The sequence below is a fragment of the Trachinotus anak genome, unplaced genomic scaffold (assembly GCF_046630095.1).
Source record: "Trachinotus anak isolate AG129_WGS33_773 ecotype Australia unplaced genomic scaffold, CSIRO_AGI_Tana_v1 ptg000013l, whole genome shotgun sequence".
In the NCBI taxonomy this organism is placed as follows: domain Eukaryota; kingdom Metazoa; phylum Chordata; class Actinopteri; order Carangiformes; family Carangidae; genus Trachinotus; species Trachinotus anak.
In genome coordinates, this window is record NW_027273864.1 from 4471797 (window position 1) to 4490802 (window position 19006).

At 41.9% G+C, this 19006-nt stretch overlaps 1 protein-coding gene across 1 annotated transcript; it reads left to right on the forward strand.

Annotated features, from left to right (window-relative positions):
• Positions 1 to 515: 515 nt before the first annotated feature.
• etnk2 (ethanolamine kinase 2) lies at positions 516 to 17360 on the forward strand. The gene is made up of 9 exons (XM_071493254.1): positions 516 to 934; positions 6814 to 6951; positions 7064 to 7185; positions 7726 to 7866; positions 11612 to 11754; positions 13738 to 13821; positions 13918 to 14078; positions 14184 to 14257; positions 16142 to 17360. The coding sequence occupies exons 1-9, from the start codon at positions 788 to 790 to the stop codon at positions 16212 to 16214; spliced, it is 1083 nt and encodes a 360-aa protein (XP_071349355.1). The 5' UTR covers positions 516 to 787; the 3' UTR covers positions 16215 to 17360.
• Positions 17361 to 19006: the final 1646 nt, after the last annotated feature.

The following is a 19006-nucleotide window of genomic DNA, read 5'->3' on the forward strand; positions in this document are numbered from 1 at the left end:
GCTCAGTTTAGCAGAATGTGCTCATTCTGCTGCTTGTCCCTGACCAACACACCCTATGTTTTCTTGCATAGTGCTGTTAAGTAGCCTATACTGACAAATCATGTATTCCTTGGTGTTCACACCTCATTCATAATGCACCCCACCAACACAACCTTTCACATAGGCAGACACTGAAACAAACACACAACATGTCTATGCATCTACAGCACCCCTTATTCTGCAAGTATTGGTCTCCAATAAATGAATAAATAAATAAATAGAATTGCTTAATAGTTTAGATTCTAGCCTGTCAACATTATTTGTTGGTTTGGCACAGTTAGAGACAGACCTATAGGCGATAACATTTACTCTAATCGATGTAGGCTTATAATTTTCTCATAAAGTCAGTGTATGTTTTAATTCGGTTTATCTCGGGTTCTACTCGGAAACTTTCGGGGGAAAATGGGCGTGCTCGGTTGTGGTGCGTCTCAACCCGCGGTACAATCGGATGATCCCGGGCGGGCGGAGCCAAGTAGGAGGAAATGGTATAGTTGGCTGACTGCTTCCAAGAAAACCGGCGGCGAGCATCCCCTACCCGGCAGTTTCACCGCTCATCTTCACAGCGTCTTACTCATCGTTATTGCAACAGCCAACAAGCAAGATCAATCTTTCAAGCAGGACTTCAGTCTATTCACAAAAACACATCAACACTGAGCTACTTATAAACCAAGCAACACTTGTATGTTGCGATTTCTAGAGATATCTGTGAAGGGCTCGGAGATTAACGTTTCAGATAAACGGCTGCAGGATGGAGACGCAGATACATGTGCCCGTCGGGTCGCCGGTGATTAGAAAAATTCCCATTTTCGTGGACGAGCACAACGTGACGGAGGGGGCGATGAAGCTCATTAAAGAGCTGAGACCGACGTGGGACACCAGCCATGTCAAGACCAAGGTAACGTTAGCCGCTATGCTAGCTGCGCAAAGTATGCTAGGTTAGCTAGGCTAAGACTGACAGCTCTGCAGCATCACCGGGCAGTGTCAGCCAGGCAGGAGGAGGGCCCTGGACACACTGTCTACCGGGTAGTTTTCTTAACAAACGACACACGACTACACAGCTATATCCTCTTCCTACTGTATGAATGAGGACGTTTTATGGTTTGGTATTTGCTTTGATAGTAAAATAATGTGGTAAAGTTAGCTAAGCTAGCAAGACGCTTTCAGTCTGAACTCTTACTAAGGTGGCAAACTGGTGTCAGCCAGGAAATCACCACAGAAGCTACTAGTAAACTATTACATCAGGCTAACGTCATAAACGTTTTCAGACAGTTTTTCTGTGTCCAAGTACACGACATGAAGCGCCAAATATAGCATGAAAGCCAAGTCATGCTGTCATCTTAGTGTCAGCGGCCAGCTGGTGGTGACGTGATGGTCAGTTTGGCTGAGAAACATGATGATTGTTAATGGCACCAGGAAGCAGAGGCACCTCATGAAGGCTGATTTATGCCTTGTTGTTACCATGTCTCTTTGCTGTTTTGTCTGAATCCAGTGTGACTGAATGTTAATGCTAATAGAAACGTGAGCTGTTGTGGTGGCTGTGGGCACTGCACAGGAAAAAAAACAGAGTGAGAGTCTTTTTAGGATGGCAGTTTTGATAATGTTAGTAATATACTGAAGTCCACCACTAACACCTCTGCCTGGTGTAGAGGCTCAAACTGTAACTGTCAGTAAGATAAAGAGCAAACGTCTGAATATATATATATATATATATATATATATATATATATATAATGTCAATGGAAAGACAAGAACAGAAGGCAAGTGTACAGTTAACATGAGGACAAATACACAAATCTGTACCTGCTGTAGTTTGTAGTAAAATTATTCGTGAATTCACAGTGACAGGAGCAGAAACTGGGCGGTCTAGAATACAATAAGAGACTGTAGATCCTGTAAGAGTCAGTGCTTGTTGTCACAGTAAATTGCCTGCAAAGGTCATTTGGGGAAGTCATCTATTGCTTGATTCGGGGTAAAAGAGACTGTAAAACCATTTCTGCAGTCAAAGTGAGCCATAAATCCACTTCATGTTTTAAATGAAAGCTCTGTCTGTGGGATGGCGCTTTATCTTGGAGTCAGAGAGATCAGTGACGCCAGTTTGCATAGCAAAGTACTGCGAGACAATATGGACTTACACTCCCAATGTCTATGATGAAATTGTGTCAAATAGAGTTTGTAGTCTAATGTAATTAGTTTGGGGTCATTGACATTGAAGGTTTAACAGCTGCTGCTGCTGATAATAATAATATGTTTTGAAAAACTTTTTTATGGCTTCTTTATTACATAAATTACAACTGAGAATATGTAAGTAGGGCTGCAGCTACTGATAATTTTCATAATGGATAAAATGTATAAAATCACAGTTTTCACATTTGGGGGACCTAAAGAAGAGAAAATTGGGATATTTTATATATATATATATATATATATATATATATATATATATATACACACACACACATAATATAAAGCATATAATGCCCATTTAACAAATAACGTGGAAAAAGAATAAAGTATGGAGAACCTTTTAAGTAAGATTCAACAAAAAAGATGAAATTCATTCCTCAAATATTGAAACAGCAAATAAAATAAAATCTTCAAAACTCTATTTAAAGGACGTCTTATTTTTTTCATGATGGCATATTAATCCAGGGCTAGCACTCTTCTATCTGTAGCCTTCACCACTTCTGTTGAACATTTTACTTTGACAGTTTAATATTCATTGATTGATTGATTAATTAATTCATTCATAAATTAGCCACAGTGCTTATCCTTTTAGGGCTGTGGAAGGCTGGAGCCAATCCCAGCTGACATTGGGTGGGGGCGGGGTACACAGACAGGTCGCCAGTCTGTCACAGGGCTGACATATAGAGACAAACAACCACTCACTCTCACATTCAGTTTAATATTAAAGAACCCATTTGAGGTTCTTGCTTTACAGGTGGTGGGTTTATTTTCCTTGCCGCTGGTAATGCTGCATTGTCATTTATTGAGGGAGAAAGTAGGAGTGCGTGCTTCGATGCAGCTGATGTCCCTAATGAAAATGCAGCAGAACTAGGGCAAAAACAAAATGCAAAAAAACCCAAAAAAACATTATTGTGATTGATGTCACACTTTCAGTTGGAATGGTCATTTTTGCGTTTCATTTTTAGTAGAAAAAAAATAGAAATGATGATGATGGGTTTTTTGCTGGGTCTTGTACTTAACAAGTGGCTTCCTTTATGTCTGTAAAATATGATTTGGAGGTCTGTTGTCATTTCACCAAAAAAAATCGTATCAAAAAATTGCAGCTCTTGCGGTTAGGATATTGCACATATCCGTATTTTGATTTTGATAATATTTTGATTAATCATTCAGCCCTAAGCAGAATCATTGTCATTTAGAAATGGGATAGCATTCTAATATATATATATATATATATATATATATATATATATATATATATATATATATATATATATATATATATAAAGTGTGTGTGTGTGTATTACAAATTACAATATGCTAAAAACTTAACTTAAAATAATATCCACCATTGTTCCTGGTGCTTTCACGCTCCACAAAGTTTTTTCAAGATGGGGTCAGGTATTTAATGTCTTTTTTTGGCAATTGCACTAAAAAAAAAAAAAAAAATTCATTATGAATTTTGTAAACGCTCTAACCAAAATAAAATATTTCAGGAGAAAGATGAGGTTAAAAAGTATCATAGACATTAAAATGCCAGTTTTGATTATTTATATGCAGTCTTACATACATTTATCATATTATAGGGATGTGTGAGCCCTGATCCTGATCGTTTGGAAAAGTATATCTGCCACAGAGTCTGAATCTCTTACATTAACATAGCATCAGAAGATATGCTGACACAATGAAATAGCAGATGTAGCCCAATGACGTCGGCACACCTTATTTTTCATGAGCTACTTGATCCAAATACTGAAGTTGGTGAAGCTGTTAGGCTTAAATTAAATATATAACATGAATCAAAGTTTAATTGTGAAGTTCTGACTCCTGAAATTGAAATGACGCGGTCCACTTCAGAGAAGACAGCTCACTCTGTTGGATTTATTAGAACTACAAAAACACACATGCCCTGTAGAACAATCCATTTTAGAGCCTCAGCTCGTCAGGGAAAGCAAAATGCATAATTGATTCCTCGTAAAAGGATCAAGTGACCGATGTGTCACTGCCAGGTCAAAGTCTGTGGAGTGACACCATTTACTGCTATTATTCTCATGGTGCCATGGTCTGAGCTCAGCCACGGCAACCGTGTGTTTACATCCTGCTGGCTCTCTGGAATGGACACCCCACCCACTCACACACCTGCAGCTCAGGAGGTGACAGTGTTTACCTCGCTCGCTGAAGGCCAGACGAGCAGTGCTTTTCTCAGTGACCCTCACCCAAACAGGCTTTGTCCCACTGGCTGCTTTTGTCCCCGTAAGGAGCGCTACAGTTGAACGACTGGCAGCATATTCATGAGCCAAGTCGCAGCATATGATGATGGACTGAGGAAAATGTGAGATTAAGTATTAAAAAAAAAAAAAAAAAAAAAGAAAAAAAAAGTGGTGGTTATTTTGGTTGAGCTGGGAAGGATGTTCAGGAGCAGCGGGACCATTGTTTTGATGAGAGCGGGAAGCGCTAAATGTGGTGAGGAGCAGCAGGGCCGCCGTGTTGACAGAAACACCTGCTTACTCCCGCCACCTGGACAGGAAGACTTTTACTGTAAATACACGCTGACCATTTCCAAACATCTCACACACATTGAGTTCCTGAAAACAGCAGATTGTGCCAATAGCAACAGAGCAACAGTCTCCTCTTACAACTTTCTCAGGCTGCAGACAGAGCGACTCAGCTTTGCCAAAAGGAGCCGGTTTCAGGCCGGGCAGTCAGACCACCGAACGTAGACTCGCTGATGGGAAAAATAAAACGTCAGGCAGTATATGCATGAATGTTTACCTCTGTCTGGGTCCAAGCTTATCGCTGTCTGTCAACGTATTGATCGCCGGTCTTAGCGGCGTATTGTGTGGCGGGTAGAAGGGATCAGTTGTGGTAGCAAAGGCGTGTATGCTTGTGTATGTTCGGTCATAACAGGGATGCCTGTGCACCCATCTTTGTGGTCAGCCACGTGTGGAATGTCAGATATGCGTGAGTGAGCGTCTGGGCTGGGGGAGATGTGTATGTTGTTATTGTGTTTGCTGCAGTGGGACAGACTGGCCCACTGGTTTCCACTGGAGTGATGCTGCCATTCAGATATTTAAGGCCCAGCTTCAGACACAGGGGTCTTTTTGCATGTTCTTTATTTTAGAGGGGGTGTTGGGCTCCACTTGTTGACCAACTGATGCAGCACCACCTTGCAGAAGAGTCGGTGTGCCTCTTGTAAGATCACTGGTACCAACATGTCCTTTTTAAGCAGCACATGTGATTTATTCTGGAGACATTGTCTCATTTGCCAGTTTTCTCTTTGAACGACAAACAAAAATTCACCAATTGTTTAGGCGGACTGTCTGAGTCACGCCTTTCTCTACACTAAAATAAATGCATAACTAAAATGAACTTAGTAGAAATTGATATTCATAGTCATAATTGCTTACCAATATACTATATATATATATATATATATGTATATATATATACAGGAATTTCTTTTGTCTTATATTTTATTGTCATATTTTGACATGACAGCATATACAGTTCATTAGTTACCAGGACAATTATCAGTCAGTTACCTCAGGGTCTGTATGAATGTCACATGTCTGTATATGTCACTGTCCAGGGGAACATCGTCTGTTGTGTCCAGCAGTGTAATGAAAGTCTCCATATATCTGTGACTGTAACCTTCCCCTGACGGCCTCCCATTTAAATTTTACAGATGTTATTTTAGCATTTTTATTTTTCGTTTATGTTTTGTATCATTCTCTTTACTTCTGACACTGTGCTGTTTCACTGTGCCCAAGCTACCGATATTGAATTTGCTAAATTTGCTCTGTTTTTGACGGCTGATTTCCAACCACAGGACTTGAAACTCTGTGGGGTGAAGTTTTTGTTTTTATACTTAACATTTTTATTTAAAAAAAAATAAAATAAAAAAATGGTGGTGCACTGGTTAGCACATGCACCTCACAGCAACAAGGTTCTGGGTTCTAACCTGTGCTGTGCTGCGTGGGTTGCCTCCAGGTTCTCCAGCTGTGCATCAGCACAGTTTAAAACATGTCAGTGGTGTAATTAGTCAGATGGCAGCTGAGACAATGAAACATAAGCTGAGTGAAATTATTGGATGAATTTTGAGATAGTTCTGCTGGTGCAGCCTGAAGCTATGTGTCATATCCTGGTTGCACAAAGCAGTACAGTTCATTAATCTATTGTCAAGAGCTGCATTGATAAGTCATTAATATAGAATTTATACTTTATGTATGGTATGAATTTAATATGAAAGTTTCAAGTATGTTTTACATTTTGAAAAAACATGATGTTCTGCATCTTATTTTTCCCCAGCCTGAGGCCTAAATACCCACTGGCACTGATGCAGCTATCTGTGGGCTGAAAGTGATACTGATTCAGTTCAGAATGTTGCTTCATGATACTCTGCTCTGATCTTGTGGGTCAGAGCTGCATGGTGTCTGCACTGTTGATCCTGGCCCAGGGAACACTGATAGCATTGTGAAATGACTGTAGAGAAGATAGAAATTTAAGCTTTTGTGTGGGAGCAACTGTGGTGCTGAGGGTTTTGCCTCTGCATCTCTGTGACCCGTCATATGACTTATCTTCTTCTTCTTCTAGCTCTTCACTGATGGAACCACCAACAAGCTGGTAGGCTGCTACGTGGAGGACAGTCCAGAAGATGTGGTGCTGGTCCGAGTCTATGGAAACAAGACAGAGTTGATTGTGGACAGAGACAATGAGCTCAAGAGCTTTCAGGTAGAGTAAAAACAGAGGCAGTTTAATGGGTGTGTGCTCTCTTCTGAATTTGCCAAAGATTTGTTTCTCCCACCTAATTGTTACCTGCCGTGTTTTTGTGTCTCACCTTTAGGTGCTACATGCTAATGGTTGCGCTCCCCGCCTCTACTGCACCTTTCAGAACGGCATCTGCTATGAGTTCATGCAGGGGGATGCTCTTGGGACGCAGGATGTCAGGGATCCCTCCCTACTCAGGTGTGGGCACAGTGGAGATGGTGCAGTTATAAAACAGTGCGAGGCAGCATCCTGCTCAGAATCCTTTGCGGTTTCTACATAGAAGCTGAGACACAGACTATTTTAAAATGCAGAGATTCCTCCAAGCTGAGCATCACAGAGGCAAATGAATCGTGCACATGTTAGTCACATGCAAATGATTCAATAAAAACAAGTGAAACAAAGAAACAAAGCTGATCACAAGTTGCTCATGTGACTGTACGATTACATTAGTGTGCCAAAGCAGTCCATGCTAATGCTTCATCTGGTACTGCACATTGTTATTTACTTAATATGTGTTACATGATGTCTTTAGTAGTTTTCATTTGACTTGTTACCAGAACTCTGTGAGAGATACCCCTGATCTAACCTTGCAGATAAAATTATCTCTAGCAGGGATGTCAGTCAGTGGGTCCTTGGATCTGTTATCATTTCATGTTGAAAATCTAATCATGATGGTAACCATACTTTTGTGTGTGTGTGTGTGTGTGTGTGTGTGTGTGTGTGTGTGTGTCCTCTCAGACTGATAGCCAGGGAGATGGCTCGTATCCATGCCATCCATGCACACAACGGCTGCATCCCCAAACCGAACCTCTGGATCAAGATGAGAAAATACTTCTCCCTCGTGGCCACAGAGTTCACCGATCAAGCCTCCAACATCAGGTGAGATCTGGATTCAGTGGTTCGTAGTTGGTCCTGCTGTCTGTGGCTCTGTGTGCAAATACAGTGGCTCATGAAGCTCGGCCTGATTTGCCTGTAGCATTAGCTAAGAGGGCCGTGGCGTGGTGTCATCTGAGGACACTCGGTGAAGTGGTTTGATCACCGCCAAGTTAACCTGTTTAATTTTCTGAGTAGCACATCTGTTGATGATATAATCAAAAATACTATCATAGTATTTCACATTTCATATTGATTTTTATCAGTCGTCGTTGATATATACATTTAACACTATTAGTGAGGAAGAAAACACATTAACAGTGTGTCTTTGTTAGACCTCAATGATACACACAATGTGTTATGGTGTATCCACACTAAACGAGAAAACCCTAATGTTATATTCAGTTTAGCTTTGAATCTTATATAAATCACAGGATTCTAAATGATCATTTATTTTTTAATTGGTACAAACATCTGTGAGGCTTTGCCGTACGGCCTAAATACATGTGGCAGAGTGTGTAAAGCTGCTCTTTTCCCACTTTTCCCTTGTGCTCTGCATAAAGCTGAGGCAGCCCTGTTTCCATCCTGGGTCAGCATCTTTCATTAACATTTTAAAGCTGCTTTTCAGACTGTTCTAACTGGCATCATGTCCACTATGTTCACTATGAAGTATAAAAGTTGCACTTGCTGTTTCCTTGCCTCTTTTTGAGGTCTTATCATATCAGCCAATGACTGAATAGACAGACAGGAGCAACTGCTGTTACCATGAGAGGCTTGTTTGAGAAGTCACAGTGTGGAAATTTTCCCACTGGGTAATAAACTTGTGACAACACTGATGTTATGGATTACGCTGGACATAAAGAGAAAGAAAAGACGTGTGTCTGCTCAGTATCTGTAGATTAGAAGTGTTGCCTCCAGATGCTGCCACCTTCATCAGACTACGTTTGCAGATTACCTCGTTCATGTATTCAGGTTCCTCTTTGGCTTTAAATCTGAAATATTGCAGAACAGGTGCTGTTGCTTTTTGCTTTGACACCAAATCCTTCATCATTGTCTTGTTGATCAATTCTCCTCTTGTCACGAGATAAGACTCCACTACTCTGTGATGTGACTCTGCTGCTGCTGCACGGAGCAGACACTTTCAGTTTATAAGTGCAGCTTCTGAATAAGTATTGATAACTCGTACTTTACAAATGAGCGTTTTTGAACTTGGGTGCTACCTCTGATACGCTAAGTTTCCTATGTTTCTCATGTCTTTCGTTACATTTTGCACCAGATATCACTTCACTATTCATGCAGCTTCAGAAATATGAACTATTGCCAGAATGATGATGTTTCCACCATTTGACCATCCTGTGCAGCTGTTTGACTCTCCTCATGGTTGCTTATTGTTTTATCTTTCCAATAATGTGTGTTTTTTTTTTTTTTTTTGTAATAGTTGTCAGGATCTTTTTATTGCCCAGCCCTTATTAGTAAATAGCACCATTAGCCATTTTGTGGTGAGGCTTTAGAGATGGTAATGATGGTCAAACAGTCCACTACTTTGAACCAGAGTGAACCATCTCATCAGCTGTTGAAGGGTCGTCATGAAATCTTTACACATTTTCGTGCATTTTCAGAAAGACATGAATGGTACTGACTGTTGTGATCCTCTGACTTTTCCTCCCATCACAGTGGGTCAAAATCTTTACATATCCTGTGATATATCTCAACATCTGTGAAATAGATTGGCTCAAAATGTGCTTGATATACTTAAAATCAAAGCAGAGGATGGTCTCCGTCCCTGAACCCTTTTATATCACATCTGAAACATGAAATAATACCATTAAAACAGGATGTAAGTCTCACATTCATGTAGCTTGTCTGTCAGTCAGATATTCACACAGTCTCTTTTCAGCCTCTGTAGCAGTTAGCATTATTAGTTTTAGCAGTTAGCATTTTTCAGACTTATCCATGTGTCTTTTCGGGCTCATCATCTCTGATATCGACAGTCAAACACTTGACAGCTGATTCACTGCCATCTCTTTCTGCAGGAAAGATGTCAGGTGACACTTTGGGCTCATTTTCATGTTAATAATTTATTTCCTCCATCACAGCAAAACTGAAAGACTGAGTATAAATGGACTTGAAGACAATTGCTTCAAGCTTAGTAAAATTAAGGCTGCACAAGATAAAACACTCTGTGAGAGTTGGTGTTACACTTCTTCCAATAAAAAATAATATCTGATGTTGTCAGCACATAATTAACTGGTCTCTGGTTTTTACACCAGAGAGTTTAAAACTCCCCAGAACTTATCTGAACAACTTTTGACCCCTGCACTGACACACACAAATGGTTGATGCATTTGGTATTGAAAAATAATTTTTTTAGGCAATTGTATAGTCATCTCTGGGAAAGAGGAAGGATGAATAGCTCAGGGGAGTTCATGCTGAAGATGGCTCGCTCTGCGTCTTGGCACTGGACCTGTGGCGCCGACAAAGGTAGACTGTTTCATAACCTGGCCAGCTGCCCAGTCACAGCTGGTATCTTTGTTCTGATGGCTATTAGATTAAATCCACCATGTGGCTTACATAACTGCAACAATAATAGCCGACTGGATTAGGGAGTCTGAGGCATGCAGTGGGCCAACAGATGTTTGCTTAGCTCTGTGCATCAGGTCACTTTACTCTCTTCCTTGGTAACGTAGACAGCCAGAGTGCCCTGGTTACACTGCAGTCTGAAGCAGTCTGTGTGGAAGGCCCCAGAGAACTGGCCGAGATCTGTGTCATGTCTAACATTTTAGTGTTATACTGAGTGATTTCAGTGGTGATGACAAAAAATACTGTGGCCACCTCCCATAGATCAACAGTGTGATATCTGTGCTATATGCCAGGCAGGGATTGAACAGCTGAGACTCTGGGAGAGGCCACAGGTGACGGAGAGGCAGCAAGCCAGGTACAAATCTCCTGTGTGTGTGTGTGTGTGTGTGTGTGTGTGTGTGTGTGTGTTTAGCCTCACTCCCTGCTTTCTCTCATCTCCTGCTATCAGGCTAACTGAGGATTAAGCCCCATAAGCCCATTACAGTTAGCACTGGGGTCTCTGCTCAGCACACACTGGTCTGGTTGGCTGAGACACTAACTCAGCGTCTTAACCCTTTCTCCACTAGCCAATAATACCACTTTCAGACCGACACAGGTTGAAGCTGCGCCCACTGTTAATCTGAATGGGTCAGTGTGAGTCAACTGACCAGGGCTGAGCATTGGTTGTGTGCATGAAGGTTCAGCAGGCCTGTGTCGTATGCACACAGGTGGAAAAGGTCAGGTATTTTATGCAGCTGCAGGTGATGCATGAATGCCATTTTCAAGCAGAATATATAAAATAAATCCCAAATCTAGCCTGTATAACCAGGTCTCACAGCTCATTTCCACAGGAGACAGCAGTGTATCCATAGTGATTCAGGGGCACTCTGCTGCACCATGAGTATCCTCTGAGAACTTGTTTCTCTGTAGCTGCAATCCCTGGAGCCAGTCAGGCAGTGCCCCACTGAGCCTGTGTGCTGTTTGTACATGTTGGTCTCAGCTGTTTTCACATCACATACAACATGTTCCCACTTAATAATGATACCAAAATAATGAGAGGTGATTTATTTTGGTCCATAACAACTAGTAACATGGTTCCCGTCACTTTCCTCTACCGTGCACATGGCACATGTTGCATTTGCAGATGCTGACCTTTTCTCTCTCTTTCCCTGTCTCTGTGCTCCCTGTGCAGGATCCAGCAGGAGGTTCCCAGCAAGGCGGTGCTGGAGCAGGAGATGGTGTGGATGAAGGAGCATCTCTCCACGCTGGGCTCCCCCGTGGTGCTCTGCCACAACGACCTGCTCTGCAAGAACATCATCCACAACAGCAAAGAGGGTAGGTGGCCTCTGCTCTCCCACACACAGAAGAATCAGTATTATTACTCTGAATTCTTATTACTTATTTTCACTATCCATTAATCTGTTTTGTCTTGATAGATGGTCTGGTCTATAAAATGCCAGAAAGTAGTATAAAAAATACTCAACGCAGTTCCCCAGAGTAGACCAAAACCCAGGAATATTGACTTGACCATGAAAGACGACTAAACTATCACTATCACAATTGTTGTCATTATTAAAAAATATATAATTCCTACAATTTATCAGGCATCAAAATTGTTGGCAATTAATTTTCTGCTGATTGGCTGAATTGTTTCAGGTCTATTTTAGACCTTATTTACAACTGGTGTCAACATATGTTCTGTATCTAAATATCGTATCACATTAATGCATGTGTAATTACAAACGTGATATACTGCTTTAGCTAAACCACTTCTTTTTTCTTTTTTTTTTCAAATTATTTTTTGGGCTTTTAATGCCTTTATTAGATAGGTATAGTGAGAGAGAGAAAGGAAAGTTGGGGAGAGGGAGAGAGGGGATGATATGCAGCAAAGGGCCACGGGTGGGATTGGAACCCCCGGGCCAGGACAAAGCCTTAATGGTATGCGCTCTACCAGGTGAGCCACCGAGGCGCCCCCGAGCCAAACCACTTCTGATTGATCTGACTCCTCTGTGATCAGATCTCAGGCAGGTGTAAATGACGTCTGTGCAGTTCAGCCATATTTTATCAGCTGAACACATTTTACCTTATATTTTATTTGACCTTAGCCAGGGCACTTGTCTTGATAATATGATGACAAGAACATTTATTAATAACAAGTGTGAATGTGAAGTTCTGGTGCAGTGGTCCTGATACCTGTTTGTGGCCCAAACTCTGGCAGAGTCACTACTGCCCTCTTGTGGCAGCAGTCTGTGGAAGCTAGCTGAACTTCCAGCTGTTGTATCTATTGTTTCTGTCATTTTTGTGTGTGTGTGACCGTGTCCCATCAACAGAGGCTGGGGCTTGTCAAGCGGCATTTTTTGGACGTTTGCACGTTGAGGATAATCCTGGGATTTGGATGGAGAACTAGCTATAGCTAAAGCGTGCTTGTCGAGCTGTCCTTGACTCAGCTTCTATCGCTTTGAGATCAGTTATGATATTATACAGATTATACATTACACAGCACAGATGTGTGTGGAATTTAACTTGCACGTTAGAAAATTACTTCCACAGTCTTTTCCTCCCAAGCGTCGACCTAATCTCTGTGCAAGATCTGCAGGAAGTTTGAGAAGTTAGAGACAGAATATTGTTACAGGAGTAAAGCCGCTCCTTTCACAAATAGATCAGTACGTAGGTTGTATTGTGGGCAAGAGAGAGAGAGCAGTGAGGCTGGCAACCTGCGCAGAGAGTTAGCAAGAAGTTAGCAGTATAGCTGCTGTTTGTCAGTAAATAAAAGCCACGACTCCTCAAGACCCAAGACAAGTTCCCCTGTCTCTTCTGTGCTTCAACTTCAGCCTGGACAATGAGCCAATATTTTATGAACAATATTGAGGCAGAAAATACAGGATTCTGCATCGTCACAGGAGTGTGTCGTTGTCAGTTAATATGAATATGTTGAAGAACACCATAGATGTGGTTTTTAGATATTTTTCCTCTATACTGCACGTTTGATATTTTTAGTGTCAGTTCAGAAGAATAATCCTACACCTTGTTCAGCCAGGAAGGAGAAAGGTGAAGATGTTCAGGCAGAGAGCAGAAGATGCAGGAGAGAGACTTGCAGCACAGGAACACAGTTCTCGTCTTTAGCCTGTATTCATGTTCATTTTGTCAGATGACGTTGCAACCTCTAGCTCCACAGGGTGCCACTCTGCCCTCCCCTGAACCCCACCCCAGTCAAGGTCTTCAGAACGAGCAGTTTGATTTTCCACGTTTGCCAGCTCGGGTAAAAGCTACAACAGGCTGCACACTCCTTGACACACTGTGCATGTGATGTGTTTTCAGGTCACGTTCGGTTCATAGACTATGAATACTCCAGCTACAACTACCAAGCCTTCGACATCGGCAACCACTTCAACGAATTTGCAGGTTTGTTGAACCACAGTGCAATTTGTATGTGAGGGTAAATCTTACATCCATGTAGTATGGCTTATTGTACAACTGTGTGTGTCTGTGTGTGATCAGGTATGGCTGAGCTGGACTATGGGCTATACCCTAGTCGGGAGATGCAGATGGAGTGGCTCAAAGTGTACCTGCAGGCTTACAAGCTCTTCACAAAGAAAACCGAGGAGGTCAGCCCACGAGAGCTGGAGACACTTTATGTACAAGTCAACAAGTTTGCTCTGGTGAGGGAGAATATGTTGTCAAACACACACAAGCTCTTACACACCCACACCCATTGTGTCTCACATTACTTCACCTCATCTAACACCTGACTTGTCTCTCTCAAGGCTTCTCACTTCTTCTGGGGCTTCTGGGCACTCATCCAGGCCAAATACTCCTCCATCGATTTTGACTTCCTCGGGTAAGTTTGTGTGTGTGTGGGCTTGTTTTAATTGTGGGGTGGGAAAACCAGGAGCCAGCTATACCTGTGGGGTTGGACAGCTTTGTGGGGACCTAAGTGCTGGATCCCATGAGTTTAAATGACTGAGAGACAAGACCTGGTTTTAGGTTTAGGCAGTCAGTTGTGATGGTTAAGGTTAGGGGCATTAAGTCAATGACAGGTCCCCATCAATATAGAAAAACAAGGGGACGTGTGTGTGAGAAAGAGAGAGTTAGAGCTGTGTGTGGTGCCCCCCTCTGTGTAGAATATTACATTAGTGATAAGTTGGACTGTGTGTTTGAAAATAATCTGTCAGTGCAGGTTAAACAGAGCATTATGAAAGAGTGAAACTAAAAACCCTGAAGCCAACATGTCTCTTATTTCTTTTGTGAGCTTCTACACCACTTAACACTCTATGACCACACACCTGTAACACAAACACACACCAGGTCTGCCTCCCCTAGTGGTTCACAGAGAGGAGGGTTGCAACCCAATCACTCCCATGTTGCTAACAGAGAAAGGCAGTGCTGCAGTGAATGGCTCTCCTACTTTGCATACTGGACTTTCAAAAGAGCTTGTCTGCTAATTTGACTCCTGCACGGAAATATTGAATATGAAAATTGAACTGAAACTAAAACTTGTTTTGTTTTTTTTACTAAGAAATGAACATATAGACAGTGAGGTCCAAAAGACTGAGACCAATTTTCCTTTCACTTCAACACTTACTTAGCGTTCAGTTTGAATTGCGTACTTATTTAGTCAAAATCACAATAACCAAAATCACAATAACCAAAAAATCTTTAGGATAATAGGAACCCTATGATTCATTTTTGTTCTAATTCTTAAGCCCCTTTTCCACTGGTCAAAAAACCCACTAAGACCAGCTAACATCTGGCTTTTGTTGGCAATGGGAAAAGGTACAATCAGTATTCACTCCTGGGTCAAATGACGCAGGTATTTATCGGCTTGGAGTAAACACATGCAAATGTTTGCTGCTTTTCCGTGTTGTGACGTCCTTCAGAGCACAAACACTGTAAACAGACCTGTCGCCTGTCCAGCATGGTGGCGTCAAACCAGAAACGCCACACTGCACTCGAGTATGAAAGAGTGAGCACAGCCCCAAAATCAGTTTTAGAAACACACAAACACTGATCAAATGTGTCTTACACAGACGCTCCGACATTGACAGGAGCAGCAACCCGCAGATGAGACAGGCCCATTTTACCAGTCTGCACGGTGGCTAACAGCTCACTCTTTCTCCCCTGGATCTGGGTGTGTGAAGAAATTACTTCCCCTTTGTGTGGCAAAGCTAACGATTAAATTATTACATTCCAACTACGTCCAACTGCGAATGGTTTCAACAGTCTGGCCATCTGCTGTCTCCTCAACTGGACCCATGAAGGAGGGACCAGATAGACGCCCTCCTTTTATCATATAGGACAAACACAAAAATGAATGCGTGAGAGCAACCACTGACTCAGCAGATGTTGAAATGACATGAGCTAAAAGTAACGTCTAGTTTCTAATCAGTGTTACCGTTAGCAAGATAAGCTAACGATCTTCTTTTTTGTTTTCAAGTAGATTCTTATTAGCCTGACTTGCTAGTTTTCACATTCTGAGTGGAATAGATATTTAACAGCACAGTGGCTCCTCCCAAATGCTGACGGAAATAAAAATACATCTCAAATGGTACAGAACCAAAAGGAAATAAAAATCTATATAGGCTGTAACTTTAACATATGATAACCTGTTCTGGAAAATGGTACAATATATATATTTTTAACTTTAAAAGGTCAGAGAATTTAAACTTTAGTTTGGACAGCTCCTTCCTAACCCTCACCACATCCTTCCTCTTGTTTGTTGCAGGTACGCTGTGCTTCGTTTCAACCAGTACTTTAAGACCAAGCCTGCAGTGATGGCCATGCAGATCCCAGAATGAGAGGAGGCAGAGGAGGACGGGATGAGGCGAGAAGAAAGGCGGGGGGTAGTTGACAGGATTCGTGCTGGGACGTCCTGTAGGGTGGGAATGCTTCTCTGTGAGCCAGCTACTGACGGACCACTTCTTGGTCTACCTGGCATCCTTTTCTGACACAAGCGCAGTTACTCTTTCATTCCTCCAAACTTAGCTCCACCTCTGTCACAACCTTAGCTCAAGAATTATAAAACTTCTGTGAGTCCGCTGTGTGTATGTGAGTGTGTGCTCGTGTATGTCCCTAATTTATCTGGATAAACCTGACGTCCCGCTTTCCTTCTGCCCCTGAACCAGGCATAGTGAGCACAGCAGTCTGGGTCTGGGGTAGAGTTCACTGGGTTAAAATCTGCTTCATTATCTGTCACACTGGCGTCAAAATGTTCCACAGTGCCGGTAATGAAGGTCAAAAGAGGGATGAGACTGTGATGGAGGGTTTGATACTGACGTTGACAGTTTGTTCTGTTCTCTGTGTATCTGTTGCTCAATGCCACGGCCTCATTGCAGTTAGAAACTGACTCCAGTGGCGTTTCACCTGGGATTCCCCACATTTTGCATGTGGTGTGTGGTGAGACCATTCCTCCTTCTGTCTTTAAATTATTTTAACAGTTTGACTTCTAATCTGTTTGACCCTTCCTGGCATTTCTGCATTTATGGTGCTACGTGCTTGAAGCCGCGGTATTTCTGCACCGTACTTCCCAGAGATCACCTGTGCATCACACGCTGTGGGCAGCACTGTGTCGTCCTCTCTCCTCAGATCGATACAGGTTGAGCTTCTGTCGGTTCCTCCCCTAGCTTTTGCTGCTGCTGAAATATGAAACATACTTTTATGCTAGTGGACTTCTCCCCTGGAAGGACCTACCAGACACTGAGTGTGTGGAACAGCAGATAGAAAAGCTTTTCATGGCCTGGCTGTGGGTTGAATCACTATTGTGTTATAGCAATCAGTGACAGAGAGCGGCTAAAGGTGCATTTATTTATTTATGTGGATTATTCATCTCAGGTCAACAACTCTTCAGTCTGGGTTGCTTTAGTAAGTGTTGCTTTGTGTTGAAATGGGAAGTGGAACTGAGGGAGGAGGGGAGATAGGTTTAAAAAAAAAAAAAACAAAAAAAACAGCAGACCTGTGTAAATGTCACTCTGAACTCTGTGTGCGTTTCTGTCCTCAAACCGTTTTTCCACCTTCTTGACTTTTATGGTGAAAGTGACCCGCTCTGTTAAACTTTCCAGACCTCTTGGAAAAATCCCCCCCTCCCCTCCCCTTGTCTCTAACGCTTGCCTGTGTCTGATCCCTACTCGCATTACTATCTTTGATCTCCTCCCATCCCTGTTTTGTTTCATCTCTCCTTTGTTGGTGGAGATTGAGGCTGTAACACCTGCTCCACTGACCATCTGAACATCAGGGGCTGCTCTCAGCCCCACATTGTAATCCATTCCTCTTCACATCACAGATTGTCCGACAAATTTTGTTATATAATCAGACATTACATAAATTAAATCTGGGGGCATATCAAGTCTATCTGGGGCTCTGTGTCCATCATGACATCACCTCTTATTTGGACGGAAAAAAGACGTTTTCTGACTCTTAGTCATGTGAAACGTTGTCATTTCCTGTAGGGAGGAAATCCTCTTTCAACTCTCAGTGAAAATGCTAGAACCTTTAAAGCAGGACCTCACTGATTTTACACATCAGAGGCTATTTGCCAATGTGAAAACAAATGAATAAAAGCTTTTAAACAGTAAGAAACCTGATGAATTTCCTCAAGTGATGTTACTTGAGTCAGCGTCGGTTGGGGCTGAAGACCATGAGTTTGATAATAAAAGAAATCTGGAGGTTTAGAGTTAGAAAGAAGTGAGCTTACCAGACCTCTTTGGCTCAAAGTGCTGTGGCTTTTCATTTGAAATTCAAACGTTCCTTTCACTGTGGGGGAAAAAACTAAATATTTGAACTGCACTGAATTGTTGTAATTCAAAGTCTACAGTCCATCAGTGCATCAGACTGGCTGAGGTAGTTTATCTTGTGGTCCAGCAGAGGGCATTCTTAAAGTTCAGCTTGACCTATTGCTCGACCCTATGACACTTCAGTGAACTAAGCTGATTATTAAAAAGGAGGATACTAACGAGCAAGCCCGCGCTAATTGGATAATGAGTTTGTGGCAGTAGATTTGTTTCAACACCAAAGATGAGGCTGTTTTTCAACACTGTAAAAAGCAGTCACTTTACAACAAAAGCAACAAATCTGAGGGCTTGTACTAAGTGGTACTTGCAACTGCAGTATGAATTGATTCAGTGTTTATACATTCAAATTTGTTTTAATGTGTCAGTTCAGATTTGTTAAAACTTGACTTTTTGAACAAGTGACAGTCCAAGTAGCTCACTCCTCAGCTCTGCCTGAGGCTATGACTTCTGGTTCTGACAGGAGACTTTGCACTCTTGAGTTACTACACTAGACTTAGTGTCTGGTCTTGTCTGTCCTAAAGAGGTACCCTGGCCAGTTAGGATTGCACTTACTTAAAGGAGGGACTTACAAGAGACAGATTTAAAATGAAATAAAATAACATTTGAAGCAGCAGAGGCAGAGATTCCCTGCTTTTAGTTTGGAGTGCAGGGTTTCCCTTGAGAGTTTGTTGTCTCCAATCTCAAGCTCAAATGATGCCACTTGCTGCACCTAAGGAGTATTTCCATTATTGAATAATCTGACAGTTATTGTTTTGATTGTTTAGTCAACAAAATGTCAAACAATAGTTTGAAAAAAATGCTCA